This window comes from Tetrao urogallus, assembly GCF_951394365.1.
Source record: "Tetrao urogallus genome assembly, chromosome: Z".
Classification (NCBI taxonomy): domain Eukaryota; kingdom Metazoa; phylum Chordata; class Aves; order Galliformes; family Phasianidae; genus Tetrao; species Tetrao urogallus.
In genome coordinates, this window is record NC_136816.1 from 21969937 (window position 1) to 21991068 (window position 21132).

Here is a 21132-nt window from a genome sequence, read left to right on the forward strand (position 1 = left end):
TAGCAGTGTCCCTTCCCCTTGTCTTTCCAAGAGCAACTCATTTGAAAATTTGACAGATCAATACTTTAATGTGCATGCTTAAAACTACTACTTAGCAGACATGTTTGCTATCTGCATTTCCTGATCATTTGTTTATTGATCTGAATATAAGTATAGACATAATGTTTTCATTCAGAATATGCTGAAATACACTCTACTGTAAGAAAAATATTAACAGTTAAGGGCAGTGATGGTCTAAATAAGTAATTTTCAGTAGGATTTTTCTACAAAGGCGTGTACTATAAAAGACAGACTTAGTAGTTGTCCTGTCCTTTTCTCCAGGCTTCAGTGCAACTCTGGCTGGAGTGAGAACAAATGAGTTAATGTGTATTCTTTCTGGTACTACCTCATACAGTAGGCTGCAAAGCCTCAATATGTCACTTTGAATGGAATCTAGATAAGTTCACCACAAACAAACATGCTGCAAAACTTAAGCAATTATCAGTTGATTCAGAACTCTGATTAGATAAAGCAGCATTTTTTTTTGCTGACAAGTTTTCTGGACACCAGTATACATGCTGCATATTGAAAAAACTCAAATTTCTTCAGCCTGTCAAGTTGTTCCTCATTTCTCATGCACTTCTAATAAGTATGTGGGTATTCATAGTTGACACAAATAGCTTATTGTTGTCCTCATGAAGCAACACTGGAGAGGAAGTAGATTATCTTAAACTGTTAAATGAACTATGGTATAGCAATGTAGGTTTGTGTGTAGGAATAGAGTTCAGCTATTTCTTTCTAGATTCCTATCAGTGTTTTACAGTTGTTAATGTTTAAATGTATCCTGGCTAAGTGTTGGTGAACGATGTGTGTTCTTTGAGCTTCTCAGGTAGAAGACTACTTTGGTAGATAACTGCCCATTTCCTTCTGTGCCTCCCAACCCACAAATTACAAAGTACTATAATGTTTATATTTCATTATTGATTAAGATCTCATCATACATGTATTTTTCCATTTTTCCCTACTCAATGACTTGATTAAAAGCAGTGCTTCCTCATGACCACAAACGTGGCAGAATAAACTGTGTCTTTTATTTACAGCTGAGACCACAGTGATGCTTTATTAATCTGGCACTAAAAGGCTAAACTTGGAATTCTTTTGTGCCCACGCTTTTTAATGCTTGTGTTCTTGCTGCTGCTTTTTTGGGCACCCATTAGTGCTGATAACTAGCAGTAACCTTTCAGTTATTAAATTTTGTGTGTACTTTGAAATAACTTTCAAGGAAGTATTGCACAGTGTAGAGAGACAAGGCATACAGAACAAAACTTTCTTGTATTTATTGTGTGAGTATCTTGGAAATGATTTGGTAGATGATAAATATCAGTTACAAGCCATTATCTCCTTCAGAATAAGAGAGACTAAGTGGTAGACTTGTTTGAGTACTCCAGTGAAATGTATAATTTTATGATGAATGGAGGATCTTCTGTTACTTGATAAGCTATGGTCACACACAGAACTGTGTAATTGTGTCCTGCACTAGATACTAGGATGCTGTCATCTTTCTCTTAAGAAGCAGAGCATGCAGGAAAATGTTTGCCTTATTTCTTAAAACTGCTGTGACACAGTATTACTATGTTAACTACTTCAAATGTGTATAATGTTTCAGTGTTTTTGGACAGAAATTTTACATCTGTTTCTTGATTCACTCTTACCAGACTTCCAAAAGAAAGAAAAACAAAATAAAACCCCCCAAGTGTATTGTTTCTTACTAGAAACATGATGTGACTTTTTGTAAACCAGAATATGATATCAAATGCTGGCAGTTTTCTTGGAGAAAGCTTTGAAAGCTGCTTTGTTAATACAAACACAGCTCCCTTAATGCCACACTTGAAAACTGAGTTTGTTGCAGATGTGGTGTTGTGCTTTCTGATGGTAACGTGTTTCTCCCTGGATAGGAATAATTAAGTACAATTACACAATTGCATACTTGACTGGAGGTTTTGTTTCATGATGGTGAACTTGTCAAATGATCTTTTATGACTTCAGGACTTGCTTTCTGAGCTGAAAGCATCTCAGGATTCCTCACTGTTATCAGGTTGCTGTGGCTACTCGGTTTAGTGGTGTAGAAGGAAATGGCAGTGTGTGTGTCACCACAAAAGTCTGTGGGGAGCTTGAATTGCTGATACCAGCAAACCTTCAGTGCATTGTATTAGGTGTTCTCTTGATAAAGCAACATAATACTAAAAAGATAGTACAGAAAGATTTGGATTGTGTCAAACCTTCTGTGCTAGCAGTTGTTTCTTTCTTGTTGAGACTCAGGCTGATCTGAATCGATAAGAACCTGAAAGTGTTCTCTGAGCAAGGTTTAGAGATATCACTCAGGTTTTTGTAGTTTAGAAAATGAGAACTTTTTGATTTTTGCTGTCTGTTAGGAGTGTGGGCATTTGTTTAATTTCTTCCTAGAGACGAGAAAGCCTACTTGGTAAATGTAATGATCTGAAAATTGTTGGGGATTCTGCCTTATGCCACATACGATCTCTGGATATGTTGTAGATGCAGCTATTTGTATGAATTCCATGATACAAAGTACTTGAGAGAAGTACAGGCATGAGCCTGTGCTATGAGTTTTGGATAAAATTGACATAATCTGTTTGTATAATAGCCTCTATAGCTGACACCTTCTATAAGTGATAGTTGTGTAAATGCTTCCTTGGATTCTGTGCTGATTGCATATTTGGTATTAATACGTAAGATGGAGGAACAGAATAACATTTCTCACATGAAAACTTGTGTGCCTGCAGTACAGAGAATACTTGAAAGTGTAAATCGAGTTCAGACAGTTTTGTTTTACTTAGTGAAGATAAATTCTGTTTTTACCTCATTGGGATGCAAGCTGCCTCGCAAAAACAGCAAGAGCTGTTTTGTCGAATAGTCTTTTCTGAATGGTAGTCAGTTTTTCTCCTAGTATATTCATTCTTATATTTGTTGCCTTGGATTACAAGCGTACTTTGCCTAGAATCTTTTCTGAAGAGTTCATGCAGTGAGTGCAAGAAATACTTATGTTCAAATGCTTAGTTGTTGATTTGACTGGACAAAACAAAACAGGCTCTTAAAGAGCAAGCTGACTGTGTATGTGTGAATAATGCGCATGCAGATAAATATATACGCACCTCAAATAATTGAGACTTACATATTCTAAGACTAAGATAAATGGTAAAGAGAAGCCCCAAATCGGTCTTTGTGCATGGGGCTCAAGCTCCTCCCATCTTTCATCCTTCCCTTGTAAACTGCACAGTGTTTGTGAGCAGATCCTTCTTCCTTCTTTCCTGAAACGCCACTCCCCCCCCCACTCTCCTTTCCAGCAGCATCATCTTACAATGTATAGTGGAATAGCTTACAGGAAAGTCAATAATTTATGTCCTGGAAAATTGATGAACTAACAGCTCAGCCTGGGCTACAGGAAGTCTTGTAGACAAAACCAGTAACTTGCGGCAATGCACTTTCAGATTAAGAAATAAAACTTCATACACTGTACCAGTCACCTGTATTTGAAATTATATACCTGTTGTAGCAAAAAAATAAACAAACAATAGATGTTTGTTTCTTGGTGCTGGAGAATGGATTCTTAAAAGTATTTATTACTCTGTGAACAGTTTTCACTAACTGAGGCAGAATAGCTAAACTGTACTTCCAACCTTGATGTATATTTGTCAAAATTTGTAACCTATTCCATGCCTGTTGCATGGAATGTAAAATGGCGATTTATGCCCTGTCACTCTCTAATTTTTCAACTTGCAGAAGTACACTGTTCTTAAAATCTGGGTATTGTGTTCCTTTGTTATGCTGTTAAAAGAGTAAACATTTGTTTTCTGTATTTAAGGAGCCCTTTGAAGATGGCTATGCAAATGGAGAGGAAGGAACACCAGCTGGAGATGCTGCTGCCACTTATACTCCTGACAGCAAAGGGATAGTTAAATTTGGGTGGATAAAAGGTGTATTGGTAAGTTTGATATATTGTACTTAAGTGCCTTAAAAAGGTCTTTCTAGTAACCTTATCTTTTTGAGAAGGGACTGTAATAGCTTTGGATAAAGGCAGCACACGATGAACTATAGAAAAGTTTGTTGTTTTCTTTTTACTGAATTTTAAGGATGTAAATACTAATTCTAAGTTTTGAAGCAGTTGTGGTTTCTCTGTGTAGGATTTGTTGTTTTGAAGTTGCATAATTTGTAAAACGATAAAAGTTAATATAAATTATTCACATTTAGTAAAAACAAGCTATTAAACTGTGTATGAGTTGTAATTGGTACAAACAAATGAAAACTGAGAAAATACCTGTGTCTTCACTTTGTGATGTTTTGGGCAGTGAACTTGATGCTTTTTTTTTTTTCGTAAACAATAAATACTGCTGTATGGAGGGTGCCTACATTTGTATGGCAAAACTTGACTTCAATTAAATATGTGAATTTCATTGAGCCTGTTAGAAGAAATCGACTTCTCCCAGGTTTTGGAGACTCAATACTGGTACTTTTTTATGATCAAGAAAGAAACTTTTGAGTTTTTCCCCACTCAGAATAATGAAAAATTATGGATAACACAGGCAATTTTGTTTCAAGTACATATTAACTTTTTTCAGTACTTTGGCAGGGAGAAGCCATGGTTAGTACCTGTACTCTCCAAAGCTGTGAGACGTTGTAATGGAGGCTTTAAGTGCAGTAACTGGTTAATATATAGTGAACTCAAACATTAGATCTTAGTTGAGCAAGATTCCACTATGCATTAGCAACTTCCTTACAAGTCTTGAAGTAGTGATATGTTTTCACATGGGAGAAAGAGTACCTGCAGCAGCTGTATAACAGATCTGGTCCCTTCCTCTTGGTGTACCCCAATCAAGGACTGAATTGCTTGTTTCAGAGCAGGTGTGAAGCCGATGTTGAATTTCTCTAAACCTGAATTTTACATTTACGCTATTTTTCTAAGCAACAGTTCTAAGTATTAAAGAGTTTGAAAGCAAAGTTTGATAGTGCGTTTTCTCTACGATGACTTGAAGCTGATACTAGGTATTTTCATGGGATTAATGTTGCTGCCCCATGTCTTCAAAAACCTATTTAGAACTTCTAAGGAGGTTTGAAACTTCCAGTTAGTATTTCCCTGTAGGCGTGAGCCGCCAAGGTGAATGCTTCTAGCTCAGATATTTTTGCATTTTGCAAAAGATAAATCTCTCCAAACATTTTACCTTATTAGTTTGGAGAGGAACCTTCACTGACCAGCTAAACATTTTTCAGGATTGATGCTGTATTCTCCAGCTGAGAGGGACACCTGAACTTGCAATTTGTCTCCTAACTGACTTCTGTGCAGTGCAAAATCTATCTTATTGAGGATAAGAACAAACAGATTCCTGTTAGCATGTTGTTCTACTGTGGTATATTGTTGAGTTTAACAGTTTATTAAATGGAGAAAATATTTGGCAGGGTATTGCTCTAGTACTTGAAAAATAGCATATGAGAGATCTGAACTTAAACAATTTGAGACCTTGCAATTGTATTTTAGTGATTATATTCTGCAGTAGAAATTTTGAATCCTGAAGATTGGGGTCTGAATTACTTATTTGTATTTTTTGATCAAGAAGTACTAGAATGTCAGATTTTGAACTCTTTAACTTTCTCTTGTTCAGGGTAGTAATATTTTAATTGTGCTTAGGTTCCCTTTTATTTTTTTAATCCAACCAAAATTGTCTAACTTATTTATTATTGTAAAAACCATTTGAAAAATAATGAGAGAGCTACAAGGTAACTCAAGCAGTATATAAAGTAGAATGAATTAATGGAGATGACTGCAACTGTAAGACAAACATTAAATGTCTCTTTTGTCATCTTAGGTACGATGTATGTTAAATATTTGGGGTGTGATGCTCTTCATCAGACTGTCATGGATTGTAGGACAAGCTGGAATAGGTATGCATACAAATGCTATACGTTGATTTCAGTGACTTTTAGATGCGATCTAATGCAAATGTTGATCCTGAACTTTTTAAACTGGGGTAGAAAACTGCTGTAATATGGCCAGTATTTTACCTTTATCAAAACTTCAAACAGTATAAAGTTGCTTAGAACTTCTCATTTGGCTACAAGGTCATAATTTTAAAATTGATATTCTCAAATCTTCAGTAAATTGTAGAGATAAATTTTTGGATATCTTGTTATTAAAATCTATATATAGACTGTATAGTGTATAAGCCTTTGAAGAAAATAATGTGACTAAGAACTGGACTGTAGCACATCTGTCACCTGCAAAAGGCACGTGTTTCCTTGAACTTCTAGTATATGGTTTTTACTCTGCTGATTGAAGATAACATCCAGTTTTGTTTGTATCCAGGAAAAGGAACAAAAGGGAAATACAGCCTTTTTTTTGGCTTGAATGTAGGGGACCACGTACAGTAAACTCATGTCAGATTTGCAAGACCAATTCTTTAAACAAGTTGAAGACTTTTACATTTCAATTCTCTGTAACTTAAACATTTTTCATCTTTTCCATAAGGTCTGTCTGTTGTTGTTATTGCAATGGCCACTGTTGTGACTACTATTACAGGACTGTCTACTTCAGCTATAGCCACAAATGGATTTGTAAGAGGAGGTAAAGCTACTTTTGTATGGCTTTTTAAAGTACCTAATCACTCTGAATCATACATCTTAATGATGGACTTTTAATTTCTTTACCACTTTCTTTTAGCATCTGGGAGTAAGAAAAGAATGGATAAAAAGCAGGGAAGAGTTAAGTTTTGCCTTCATAGATAATAGCTTTATAAACAGTTGGTACTAGTGATCTACTCAAACTGCTTCATGACATTACAGGATACCTACTATTGTAGGTATTTGTGTGGGTAATTGTGGTAAAATTTTAAAAACACACAGTTAATTCTTCTGTGCTTACGAAAGTATCATGTTTTAAGAATGGAAAGAAAAGTCTCACTGTAGTTTCTGTAGCTACTGTAAATGTGTAATTGTAAAGTTATGTACAGTTGCTTCTAATAGTTTGCAATAAAAAGCCCAATAATATTGTTGCCTGTATATTACAACTTATTTTTGTTTATTTTTAAATAGTGGAGCTGTTTTCATTGCTGGATAATACAATGTGTTTTGTGAATCAGGTCTTCCGACTGGTGTTAAAAATTTGAAATGTAGTTCTGTTTCTCTAGTATGTCTGCCCCTGAAATACTGGAATTCAGGGTATTTTCTGATGTGCCAGGGAAGATGCAAGAATAAATTATACTGTAGTCATATATGAATTAAGTTATTTATGCCAGTATGTATTTCTTTGGCTCTTTCATGTAGTGTTTTTGTCATTTTTTTTCCCTCTTCTTTCAGGAGGAGCATATTACTTAATTTCCAGAAGTTTGGGACCAGAATTTGGAGGTGCCATAGGTCTGATTTTTGCATTTGCCAATGCTGTTGCAGTAGCAATGTACGTTGTTGGCTTTGCAGAAACAGTTGTGGAGCTCCTTAAGGTATATTGACTATATTGATTGCATTAATTATACTCTATTCAGATTAGACTTGTCATTTTTTGCCAGAAGTTTTTGTTTTAACAAAACATGGAATGAGGTTGAAGGTTACTGCAGATATTACAGTATTAGTTTACTGTTATTAAATTGCTTTTTGATATAAAACAAATTATCACTGGTGTCAAACTAAAACTTTCTACACTGTTTCTCCTTGAAACATATGATGAAGAATTCACAGTGAATTCCTAAACAGATGTTGAGAAGGGTGGAGGTACAGATACATGATGTAGAACCGTAAGTTTGTAATACTAAGAGTCTTAGTAAGCGTTTCTGTCATAAGTGATATTAACTTACATTAAGTTCCTTTTCTTGTTAAGAGCAGTTTCTTAAGATAAACATAACCTGTTGTAATTTTTGATGAAATGAAACTAAGAAAAATTTAACCTTTCAGAGAAGGGAAAAAGTTTGGAGTTCACTGAAGGAATTAAGAGTAAATAATGAACAACAAATTAGATCTATAAATACAAGATGGTAGCTGTTGCTTGGCTGATTAATTTTCTGACGCTTCAAGACAGACCATTCTCTATGGTGCTGTGTTATGATGAAGAATGGTTATTTTCATTTACAGTGATTTGGTGGCTGAAAAAACAAATCATCTCTACAGGGAATTTTAAAGGAACAAATATGTAATACAGAGGCTAACTGTTACTAGTAAATTACAGTCTGTAATAATACAGTTCTATTCTGTAGTAGGGAATACAAGTACCTGGTGAAGTATATGACTTGTTTGCTTTTGTTTTGTCAGGAAAATGGAACACTGATGATTGATGAAATGAATGACATTAGAATTATAGGAGCCATCACTGTGGTTATATTGTTAGGTATTTCTGTTGCGGGAATGGAATGGGAAGCAAAAGTAAGTAACTGTTAATTTCTCCTTTGAGTTCTTCAGTTTTCTGTCTATATTTTCTACTCAGCTCCCTGATTTATTTTTTTTCCTAATGCATTTAGTGCACTTGGTATCATATATACTCAGTTTGTTAGCAGTCAAGCAGTGGACAGTTCTTTTATAACAGCTCTGTCGAGTGCTAGCTTGCACAGCATTAGATGGCTTTGCTCAACTGCAAGCTTAGGTGGATCTGATAACTTCAAAAGATCTGTTTTTAATGGCTTTTTCAAGTAGGTTAAAAGTTACTGCTTTCTGAACAAAAATAGCAAAACAGGAAACACAGTAACATGAAAATTTTCTGTCACTGGGAGCTTCAAATGAGCTCTCTGATTGGAAAATGTACGTCCAGAGCTGAAGCCAAGCTCAAGTAGTGTACTGTGGGTTTTTTCGTTTGTTTTACTTGGAGTAGTCAGTGTACTAAGCAGTCAATAGACCCAGCATTGAAGAGGGATGCGAAGGCTGCTGCTGATGAATGTATAGGAGGGCTAAGACACTTGTCTTATCTTTTTGTCTGTGTGGTCTTAGAAAACTCTATGAAACCAAACATACACAGATCCTAGGATACCTTAAGGTAGAATCTGAATTACAAGCCTTCTGATGGGCAACCTGGCTTGCTCAGTTTTTTTTCTGAACTGAAAAGGCTCTTTCTGCGTACCCCTCTATACCATGCTCACTTGTCTCTTTTATTTTCAAATAATTGAGGAGAACCTTATTTCATCTCCCTTACGGGTTAAGGATGATTGTGAACCAAATATTTTCTACAGTTAGAATTGACTCTGTTTTCTACACTGAATGGCAGCTTAATGTAGAAGCTTCTTAAACTTATACGTCAAGATGCTACTTGTAATCAAAATGAGGGCTTTTTTTTGTTGTTGCTGTTTCCAGCTGTAGAAGTAGAGATTGCAGAAAAGGACAGTAAAGATAAATGCATTTCTTGCCTCTACTACAGGGAGAAAAGAAACACGAAAAAATAATTTTAACAAACACTTTTAAGTTGATCAGCATGCTGCTTTGAAAATTGTTTGCTTTTCTCACCACGTCCTCTCTGTAACTTGTATTCATCTGTATGCATTTAACTTTGAGCAACGCTGTTCTTAACCAGTTAATTTTTGTTTTGAAGGAACTAGCTGCTACTGAACCTGTAGTCACTGCTGTTTCAAGCTTCAGCTCTTGTTTTTCTCTACACCTTGAGTGATTTCATGACAATAACTTGCATAGAAATGTTCTCACGTTTAGTGTCTCCATATTAAACCTGAACTGTTATACTCCACAACCTCATTTTTACTGGAAGTTTGATAGGTTTTTAAAAAAACAGTGTGAAAATCAAGGCTGTTGGCTTGATTTCTGCAACGTAAAAAAGCAAAAAGCAGCCATGGTGATCTAATTGAGCTTGTCAAACAAACAATCCATGTGGGTTAACATGCAGCTCAGCGTAACAAAACACTGAATCTTTCCTCTTGATAATAGTATCTATGATGTTACCTAGGACTTAGAGAATTCCTTGTAAAAATAAGGGAAACTTACAACAACAGCTTTGAAGCTGACCAAAAAAGCTTATAAGATGACAGTTTCTGGAAAACCGTGCTTCAGAAACAACTTCTTAGAACTCAAATTCTTACCACTTGACTTAATATTGAAGTCTTTGAAGCCCATTTGTTCTAAAGTGTAAGACTTTAAGTGAAGAAGAGATTTGGAAGATATTTTTAGCTTTGTGGGAAAGCCAAGGTTCATTACTGAATACATCCAGTTGGAATTGCTCTGTAGTAACTTCATACTGAATTTTCCACTTAAGCTTACTGAAGACTTCTGTAAGCACTGAGCTGCATCCTTACACCTCTTACTTGTTCTTCTGTTCACTTGGCATGTTCTTAATGTGGAGTCTTAAAGTTGATGCAATAGTTTTTTTTATTCTGTCATTTCAGGCACAGATAGTCTTATTGGTGATCCTCATACTTGCTATTGGAGACTTTGTTATAGGAACGTTTATTCCTTTGGACAGCAAGAAGGCTAAAGGTTTCTTTGGTTATAAAGGTATGTTGGAACAGCTAATATAGTATAGTGTATTTATGAAAAGTCAACTTGTTGTAATCGAGTGAAAATCTAAAATACTGGGTGAACATGTAAAATAGCTGGTAGTTCTATTTAACTGTAGAGATTGTCCTGATTCTTTCAAACTTTTGCTGTTTGTTAAAGTTCTAGGATGTAAAGTTGGTGCTCCCAGCTTAATATCGATCACACTAATTGCTATAGTACCATATTATAATAATTACTCAATATTATAATTGTGCTAACTTTTCGAAAATCTGGATGAGATTATATGTACTTCTTCTGTTTTCTTCTTTCTATTTAAACTTTATTTTGAGAAATTAGAGCTTATCTATGTCAAAATGTTTTCCGGTTGATTTTTGTTAAATGGTTTACAGTACTGTGCTGTTAAGGCTTTATACAGAGTTATTAGGGGGCTAGAGCTGGCTAATAATACAGATTCTGTATCAGTACTGGTGGACTTATATATATAAATCTTTGTCTACAGCTGAAATATTTATGGAGAATTTTGGACCAGATTTCCGAAATGAGGAAACTTTCTTCTCTGTGTTTGCTATTTTCTTCCCTGCTGCAACTGGCATACTTGCTGGGGCTAATATCTCAGGTGATCTTGCGGTAAGTAATGAATTAGCAAATCAGCGAATTTTATTCAGAACCACTGAGTGTACCTCTATCCCTGTCATGACTGTCTACTGATATCTTCCTTTCAGGATCCTCAGTCAGCCATACCTAAAGGGACACTGTTGGCCATCTTAATTACTACGTTGGTTTACATGGGAATTGCAGTATCCGTAGGTAAGTAGTGAATATGTTTATTTTTGTGTTCTTTCTGATGCTGTTTTGATACAGTTCAACTGTATCAAAATTTACAGTTCGTAAATCAGTTCAACTTTTATGCATGGAGAATTTATCATAGAATCTTAGGGTCTGAAGAGGCCTCTGGGATATCTTCAAGTCTACCTTCTCCTACTAAAGCAGGTTCCCTAAAATAGGTAACTTTTTCTTTGGGAAAGTGCCTATATTGATTTTGAATATCTCCAGAGAAAAATACTCTGCAACACCATTGGGAAGCTTGTTTCAGTGCTCTATTACCATTAAAGTAAATTTTTTCTCATTTTCATCTGGAAATTCCTGTGTTCCAATTTGTGCCCATTGCCCCTTGTTCTGTTGCTGGGCATTGTTGGGAATTGCCTAGCCTCATCTGCTTTACTCCTGTGTGATAGAAACTTTAAAAGCCTTGGTAAGATCTTCTCTGTCTTCTTGTCTCCAGGCTGAACAGTCCCATGCCTTTTTCATACAGGAGATGCTCCATGCCCCTAATAATTGTTATGGCCTTCTGTTGGGCTCTTTCCAGCAGTTCTGTCATTCTTGAACTGAGGAGCCCAGAGCTGGGTACAGTACTCCAGATGTGGCCCCACTGATAAAGAGTAGAGGGAGGAGGATGACCTCCCTTGACCCACTGAATAGACAGAGCTGTCTAACTTTTGTTGGCAGAGATTTTGATCTTCAGATGTGCTCATTTCCTAAAATGTCTGACCTCTTCAGACCAAAGAGAAGCTAAGATTTCCTTTGCACTGATACTCCTTAACTTCTTGCGGTCACTTAGATTAATGTGCTTAGAATTTGGCAGGAGCATGATGCTTGGATTAAAAGACTACATTTTAAGGAAATACTAAACAAACGTGTGTTGATTTGAAGACTGTGGTAGTCAGCTACTTTACCTGAAGCAAATTGTGGAAAGATCTCATACAACCTACCTTAAGAGCTGGGTGCAGTAAATCTTCAGAAGAATGGAAAGAGCAAACAGTATTTGTATCTGGCCAGCCTTTTCTAGAAGTGATGTCATTTTCAGAAATCTCTATAGCTCTATCTTCATGTGGCCGGAGCGCAAACAGTTGTAGGTTGGTTGAGTAATGTAGAACCTCTATTCCCAGCCTCCCTTCTCCATGTGACAGTGGTTTTGCATATTCTCAGCAGTACTTACCATTGTGTTTGACATTGTGTTTGATATTCTCTGTTCTGCTCCAGAGCTTCAGTGGTTGTCCAGATTTCCAATTATTCACAGAATAATTGAATTAAAGTAATCATCTTGTGCATCTTACCTATGATAGAAACCGTTTTCATACATGTCACACAAATTAGTTTCTGGGAGTTGTATTAAAAGTCCATGCCGTATCTTAGCTATGCTGCCTTCCAATGAAATTGACATTAGTAAGTGTCATCAGTGTTACCACTAGTGATACTTCCTTTGCAAAGATGGAGGTTTTGCTGGGCTTCTTCTATTGGCTAGCATTATAAGGTAGCTCTTCCAAATACTCTGTAGCAATTGTGCCCTGTGGAGCATAATTATGTACTTTATTTCCTAATTAGATTGACCACAGGCTTCTAGTGCCAAACCTGAATACTTTAGAACTTGAATCCACATGAGCAAGAGACTGATCAATTTGCTGATAGAATACTTTGATCAACTTTCAGACGTAAGAAACTGCAGTTTTTCATGTTGCAAAAGGAACACTTTGCAGACCAACTGAAGATGAAAGTGTTACTGAATCAGAAATGTGCTGCTCTAGTTGCTGCCTGTGTCTTGCGATTAGAAATATGGTAATTTAAAAGACTGGTGCTATTATGGATGCGAGAGGTTATGAAATGAATGAAATCTAGCTTGCTTTTTTTTTTTTTTGAGGCACTGGACTATGAATCAGGCAAATGGAAATCTTCATGTTCTGTCCCCCTCCACAAACTATTCCACATTGTATACTTCTATTGTAGAGCTGAGGAAATCATTAAAACTTAGAAGAAGCTGCTAATATGACTGAGCAATAATCTCTAAAGGGGAGTATGTTTTGAATTTAGCTGACTGTATGTACTACAGTGAACAGGGAATTTCAGATTGAACAGAAAGGGCTTAGAAAGAGGAAGAATTTTAGTCCTTGAAACAGAAATGTATTAAAAATTGTTAATGCCATACTTAATGTACCTCTGTAAGAAATATGCTTATGTTGAAAAGTATTGGAGTTTGATGCATGTCTGTAAGTTTGGGCTTGGTCTGATGCTTATTTTTGTGATTGGGTCCACTCTAGGCTCCTGTGTTGTTCGAGATGCCACAGGGAACATTAATAACACCATGATCACTGAACTGACAAATTGCACTACTGCAGCTTGCAAGTTAAACTATGACTTCTCATCCTGTCAGAAGGAGTGTCAGTATGGGCTGATGAACAATTTTCAGGTATGAAGCTTTTCTTACATTTGCTTGCTGGATTTTGTGTGTATGGTTTTTTTTTTTTTTAATTGCTTATTAAGAAAAATCAGTAGGCTAAAAATTCTTACCATAAGTACGAAGTTTGTCTGAAATAGCAAAGTAGTACCCTCTAGAAGGCATGAGAAGAGCAAGGTAGCTATGTTAAACTTCAGCCTGTTTATACTTGGGTGTTTATAAATATTTACTTTTCTCCTTAGTTAACTGCATAGGTTAGGTGTTGAGACTGCAGCTTGCTCCGTTTAGCTGTGAATGTCATCATTCACTGGTGTGGATAGATGCAATCATTGTTTAAGCAATGTGTAGCAATCGTAGATAGTTTGCTACAGTAACTTTTTTTTTCTTAGCAAATATGCTTTTAAAAATGTTGATGTATTTTATATTTTTTATTATATTTTATGATAGATGTGTTTTGAGGCTTCAAGAAATCTAGTTGTAATATTTAAAAACCGTGGGCTTGTGGGGCATTCTGGTCTTCAACCTTCGTACTTTATAGCTAATTCAGACTTCATAGCTTGTGCTTGTGAATTATTTGTAACGGTCTGAAAGAAACCAAGAAAAACATACTCATTAGTAATTGAATTAAACTTGCCTTATAGTAGTTTCTGCCATACACTTTTCTAATATCCCTACAGAGGTTTGGGTAGAAACTAGTTCATGAATGAAAAGCATTTGTTTTAATGGGTTCTATGTTTTGGTCATAAGTACATGTACCTACATCAGGCTGTCAGCCTGCCATCAAAGTAATTACAGTTTTTGCATGCCAAAATAATGTTCCAGAGCAGACCATTTTATTAGAGTAAAATATTTTCTTTTGTGATCTGTGTACCTGTGTAGCATTGCCTTGTTCTGGTTCAGGAAAAAAAAAAAAAAATCTAAACTTAGAAACATTTCAGGACTGCTGTTAGAAGGACGTGGAGCTGTTGGAGTGGGTCCAGAGGAGGACCACTAAGATGATCAGAGGGCTGGAGCACCTCTCCTATGAAGAAAGGTTGAGGGAACTGGGCTTGATTAGCTTGGAGAGGAGGAGGCTCCAGGGAGACTTCATTATGGCCTTCCAGTACTTGAAGGGAACGTATAAACAGGAGGGGTACAATTGTTTACATGGGTGGATAGTGATAGACAAGGAGAAATGGCTTTAAACTGAAACAGGAGAGGTTTAGGTTAGATTTTAGGAGGAAGTTTTTCACACAAGAGGGTGGTAACACTGGAACAGGTTGCCCAAGGAGGCTGTGGATGCCCCATCCTTGGAGGCATTCAAGGCTAGGCTGGATGTGGTTCTGGGCTGCCTGCTCTGGTAGATGGCAACCCTACGTGTGGCAGGGGGGTTGAAACTAGATGATCATTGTGGTCCTTTTCAACCCAGGCCATTCTGTGATTCTGTGATGATCTGTTGACAGCTCTCCTCATTTGTTCAAACTTGAAAGCCAGTGTTCTACTGTATCATACTGCTAAGAATAGTGTAGAGCTGAATGTGATGGTCACTGTGGATCTCTTTTTAAGGTTGTTCTATGATTCTAAGACCTGACTTCCTCATACTGCATTTGAATTCCTGTAAATAAACAGAGGCAATGAATGGCACTTAGAAAAGTGCTGCTAGAAAGCGAATATGGAGTTGGAGTATGTAAGGGCTGAACTGCAAAGTTTCCATGCAAGTGTGGGGGAATGAAAACCTAGAAATAAAAATGTTTAAAATGGGATAGGAAGAAAAGTAAATGTAACTGATAGACACATTCTATTTATGAGAGGTCCTTCTGGGAAAGATTGATCAAGGAAGATCACTTTCTGTACTTACTCTACAGTGATAATTCTGTGTTTATTATGTTTCTGAAGCATAGATTACAGCTGTAATACTTCTTGTACAGTAAAACCAATTACTTAAGTATTGGTAGTGTGGACAAATTCATGGTATGTATAACTAATGTGTTATGAGCTTTGTTCAAGTATGAATAAAACCCTGTCCTACCATAACTTCTTTCATTGTAAAATTAAAATATGCTTTAGGAAGTCCCACTGTTAATTCCTATTCTACTACCTATGGTAGCTGCTTCATGCTCATCGTGTGCATCTGTAATTTTTTTTCTCTCTTTTCATAGATAAGGCCCACTCTGAACTAAGCAATGAGACCTGATGCAATCTAGAGATTTAGCTGACTGTTTGAGAGACTCAGCAGTCTTTGGCAGTCTGATCTGGAGCTTTACAGAGCAGAATTTTACAATTCTGTGTAACAGTAACTTAAACTAGATACTTTTCCCTCTTCTGCAGACTCAGTCCTTGTATTCTAGTTTGCCAGGATGAAAGACGTGTCTGATCAGTCCAAATGATGCAGAACCTCATTTGAACAGGCACTATGCCTCTAAGTTACCATGCTAGGTTTGCTCTGAGTAAAATTCTAAGCTTTTCAAGATGTTATCAAATTATTAAGTACTCTGTCTTCAAGCAGCCTAAACTTTATTTTCGAAGGGAAAGTATCCATTAAAACTGACTATTCTTAAATTCACGATTCTTTATCTTAACTGACACTTGAAATGCTGTATGCATCTATGATAAAGGAGTAGAGCATTAGAATGGCAGAGGATGATAGTTCCTAGGCTGTATGACAATTAGGCAAGAAATTGCTTTGCTTTTAATTTCGGATTTTTTGATTATATTAACATTTCTTCACATCTGGTTTACTCACCGTTTATTGGTAGTCCTCCAATCTGCCAATAATGGTATATTGTATTTCATTCAGCTGATTGAAAATATGATCTTATGGGGATAAGAACCAAACTTGTGCTGTCCTTGTAGATGGAAATGGGAAACAAACAAACTGGGGGATGTGAGTGGGAAGCAAACCTAACTTAGGTGTGGCAAAAGATGAAACAAACCTTCCCAAGATGTTCCCCAAATTCAGTTGCTTTGTTACTTGGGCTGTTTCTTAGTGACTGGATGGTCAAAATGATTTACAGTGCGTATTTTTTTCTTCCATGGCTGAAGTTTCCTTTCTTTTTATTAGCCCATTGAGACTTCTGCCATCAGTCAGTTTACGAAGTTGGACTAAATAGTATGTGATAAGCTACTTTCTCTTATTCTGGATCACATAGATGTGAATGTGGCTTTTAAGTGAAGAGCATCAAGTATTTTATATACTTTTTGTGTGCTGCTAATAGTAGCTTGTGTAGTTAGAATATTATGCTGCTTAATATTCTTTAAAAAAAAAAAAAAGACAAAAACAGCAACAGAAAACTCACAGTGAAACAAAATTTTTCTACTTACAGGTGATGAGCATGGTGTCAGGGTTTGCGCCACTCATTTCTGCAGGCATTTTTTCAGCCACTCTGTCATCTGCATTAGCATCTCTTGTGAGTGCACCTAAAATCTTCCAGGTAAGTATGGATGCAAAACCGTGATCTTCTCAAGAATAATTTTAATTTAAGTTTCAAATCAGAATTCTGGAAAAGGGACTCCGACGTACTGCAATCATGACTTGTAACTGCTGAGTCCAGTAGATTTGTCTGTTTACCTGGTGCTTAAAATGGAAAAACAGCATGCTATTGTTACTAAGTGTAACCAGAATGTAACTTATGTCAGATCTTAAGTGTGTCTGATTACTTTCTTAGGAGTGAATTATTAGGGATCTTTGTAATGTCACTTATCCAAGACTTTCAGCCTTTTGGAACAAACCAAGGGTTCAAATGAGTTCAAGTGAATGAAGTGATGGTTACTCTTGAAACTGGGATCTTAATGGTCATGCATCCCAGGGTGTTTATATGTGGCATCCAAATGTGCTGCTATCCTTGTTTTTACTCTGTGGAGTGAGGGGAGCATAACGTCTAGATATTCAGTAAATTGCTTTTTCATGGACTAGGAAGTTCCAAGAAATGAAGTACCACTAGCATACCATTAAAAATAATAGATCAGTTAATTCCTCAGTATAATGGAAGTAGAACCTGTAGCTCTTGAATCCTAATCATGGAATACTTCCACAAAATGTAATTGTGAACCAATTCTTGTTTACGTCTCTTTACGTTAATTTTGTTGGTGTTTCCAAATGAATGCCCCTCCTTCTTAAACTCCTTAATCTTACTATTTTTATTTAATGTTCTTTTTAATTGAATAAAACTTTACTGTTATCTAGTGGACCTCCTTCCCTGGAATGTCAGTAAGTAGTCAAACGTAGAAGAGGCTTCGTTGCAGAATAAAAACAGAAGTGTTGATTCAGAGGAACTACTGTAAATGTTAGGTAAACTTTCCACTTTCTGGAGAAATTGGTTTTGTCCTTAATGAGAGACTGACTGTGAAGTACAGTTAAAGCATTTAGTGAAGAGCAGCCCTTGCTTCTGAAGGATAGAATATTGGAAATGTAAAAAACTGAAATGATAAGACAATTGCTAACAGAATAAGTACAAGTTAGCTTCTTCTAGGAAAATAATATATGCAGTGAAAGACAGCATTAGTAAACATTAATAAGGGTATTTTTTACTAAGTGCATACTAACTCTTTCATTTTATTTTTTTTAGGCTTTGTGCAAAGATAACATCTATCCAGGATTTCAGATGTTTGCTAAAGGTTATGGGAAGAACAATGAACCATTGAGGGGATATCTTCTAACATTTTTAATTGCTCTTGGATTCATACTAATTGGTTAGTTTGAAATTAAAGTAAATCTGAATCTCCTTTTTGTCTTTCATAAAGCATTCTTTTCCATCTCATGACTTGATGATATTGTCCCTGAGGTCTAACACACAGCTGATTCCTAAGTGGGGATTCTAACTTTGTTTAGTTTAAGGATTTTCTTCTGTATCCTAAATATCTCAATGCTTAGAACTGGAATAAGTCTGAATTGAACAATAAGTAGATTTCGCTTTTCCTAATCACTTCAGGCATCTGTTGTTACAGTCAGTCAGTGAATGAAATACATTTTGTTTAAAGTAGAATGACATAATATGTTGTAAATATGAAAATTTAGTTTAGATTTTAATAATTACAAATGGCTTCAGTAAATGGCAAGCTTATATGAACAGAACTTTTTGAAGTGTTCTTCATTTACACTACAAATGATAGAGATGATTGCTGCTGCTGTTGGCAGTGGTGAAGATAGTCTAGGTGAAGGATTACCTTTGTTCTAGGAAGATGGTGAACTAATATTGCTATGTTTGCTCATATGTTCTGTGCTAGCACTCTCAGCTCTTGTTATGTTATTTTATCCTTTATCCTGAGGTGTGTGTGTATATATATTGTCTTAACTGCAACAAGGTGACTGGAGGCTTAATTATAACAACTAAATGCTTGCAAATTGACACATTTTGATTGCTGCTTTTTAATAGAGAGGGTACTGGTCTGAATTTTTTTTATACCGTACTGCCTTATGGAAGAGCTTGTTGCTTTCCTTTATCTCTTTCTCTGAAGAGAGAATATTCATTGCTGTTGCAGTGGAATTGATAAATAATAATGCACTAATGCTAATACCAATAATTCAGATTTTCAGTTAAAATGCAAGCAAATGAACGTGTTTGTCACATTTGTTCACACTAGTTTTCCACTTACCATTTGCCATAGATGAGTATCTCTTGTTCTTACTAGCCTTTTACTCTTTTTTTGTTTTGGACCTGAGACATCACATAAAGAAATCTGACTTCTGGAGTTCTTCAGAACCCAATATATTACAGCACTGTTTAATCAAACCATGGTGGGAAGGAAATTATCTCAAGTTATTTTAAGAAAGCATATAGTAATGAGAAGAAGCAGTTGTGGAATGCTTGATGGGCATGTAAAAACGCTTATTTTTAAAAAAACTGAAACTTGCATTTCCTGACTATCAGAAGATACCTCAGTTAATACGAGACATTTAAGTTAATAGCTGCATTTATTGGAAAGCACAAAGTGATTTTGCCTATGTAACATAAAGTTAACTCTGAAATGTACAAAGCCATTAGATGGTATGTATTATAACATTCTACTTTATTTTTGTTCTGCAGCTGAACTGAACGTCATTGCTCCAATTATCTCTAACTTCTTCTTGGCTTCATACGCCTTGATTAACTTCTCTGTGTTCCATGCTTCTCTTGCAAAATCTCCAGGTAGGAACCGTATTCTCGGGTTCAAAGTTTATCTTGCAATTCCTAAATGCAGAAAAATTCAAAAGATACTAACATAAGTGAAAGTCTGCTTTAATTCAATACTAAATGTCTATCTGACTTTCATGACACATCTAAGTTACTCTTAATATAATGTGTCCTTGAGTCTTCCAAAATTTGAAGGATGAAATGATTCAGAATAGCTTGGGAGCTAACAGTATTTGTCACTTTTGCTGAGGAAACAGAAGATAATTCAGTACTTGTTCAGTAGCTCTTGAATAGATCTCTAATAATATGCCTCAGCATCTCTTTTCTTATCAAGTATTCTTAAGACTATCTGTTCAAGAAAGTTTTCTTGCTAAATCAGTTTCTGGTATTCAAGACCCACTCTTTTGTCATCTTTGGATTTCTCTTATAATATATTCAGTTTTCTAGCCCAGAAGGAAGTAGTGGGATGGGCATGTTTTTGTAGCCTTTGTTTGGTATGGGAGGCCAGTTAAAATATAAGACTGTACCAAGGAACAGTACTTGCAGACTATTGTTCACCTGGTCCCCTATGCTAAAATATCCCTAAGTGTAACAGTTAATGCACAGCTCTGCACAAATGTGTTTGTGGAGTATCTGTATGTATTGATGAAATAGGGGGCTTTTCATATAATGAAAATTTCTGTGTGGAAATAGTAAATGTACCTAAAAACAGTTCAAAGTAGAGAGAGAGAGGTATTATCTGATGACTTACGTTACACTTAAGCTGAGGTTTTGCTTTGAAAGGAAAAATCTATTTTCTTGAAACTTATTGCCAAAAGTTTGCTTCAATATATGTACTGGCATGAGCATCTTCAAACTTTAGAGATAGCTTTTAGAAGACAACATTGAGAACTTTTACATATCTGTGCAAGAAAAATGTAAATTATTTTGATAGATGGTGAAAAATTAAGTTTTTGTAAATGTGCCAAAGTGTCTATTTGTTATACTACTGAAACTGGTGTGTGTTATGGTGAAATGCGATTCAGAGCACTAATGAGGGAGAAGAGGAATAGGACCTTCTTTCTCTTGAATTAAATTATTTCCCCCTCTTTCTTCTCTTCTCCAAATCAAATTTTGACTAGGTTGGCGTCCTGCTTTCAAATACTACAATATGTGGATTTCTCTTGTTGGAGCCATTCTGTGCTGCATTGTGATGTTTGTCATTAACTGGTGGGCCGCGCTTTTAACATATGTCATAGTCCTTGGTCTCTACATTTATGTCACTTACAAGAAACCAGGTATGTATAGGGGCCATTTCTGGTTCTAGTGGGCAGAAGAGGAATGTGGAAGATGGATGAAGTGTGTGTGTGCGTG

General features: G+C 36.0%; 1 protein-coding gene across 1 annotated transcript in view; it reads left to right on the forward strand.

The window, feature by feature from the left end:
* SLC12A2 (solute carrier family 12 member 2) overlaps positions 1 to 21132 on the forward strand; it is a gene marked incomplete at both ends in the record, with an annotated part of 51670 nt that overhangs the window by 12026 nt on the left and 18512 nt on the right. Inside the window, 13 exons of the mRNA XM_079548470.1 lie at positions 3860 to 3979; positions 5856 to 5931; positions 6515 to 6610; positions 7342 to 7481; positions 8284 to 8394; positions 10350 to 10458; positions 10961 to 11088; positions 11184 to 11268; positions 13554 to 13702; positions 16993 to 17100; positions 18235 to 18358; positions 19693 to 19794; positions 20901 to 21056. Coding sequence (XP_079404596.1) covers positions 3860 to 3979; positions 5856 to 5931; positions 6515 to 6610; positions 7342 to 7481; positions 8284 to 8394; positions 10350 to 10458; positions 10961 to 11088; positions 11184 to 11268; positions 13554 to 13702; positions 16993 to 17100; positions 18235 to 18358; positions 19693 to 19794; positions 20901 to 21056 — 1504 coding nt within the window. The remainder of the gene's footprint in view (positions 1 to 3859; positions 3980 to 5855; positions 5932 to 6514; positions 6611 to 7341; positions 7482 to 8283; positions 8395 to 10349; positions 10459 to 10960; positions 11089 to 11183; positions 11269 to 13553; positions 13703 to 16992; positions 17101 to 18234; positions 18359 to 19692; positions 19795 to 20900; positions 21057 to 21132) is intronic.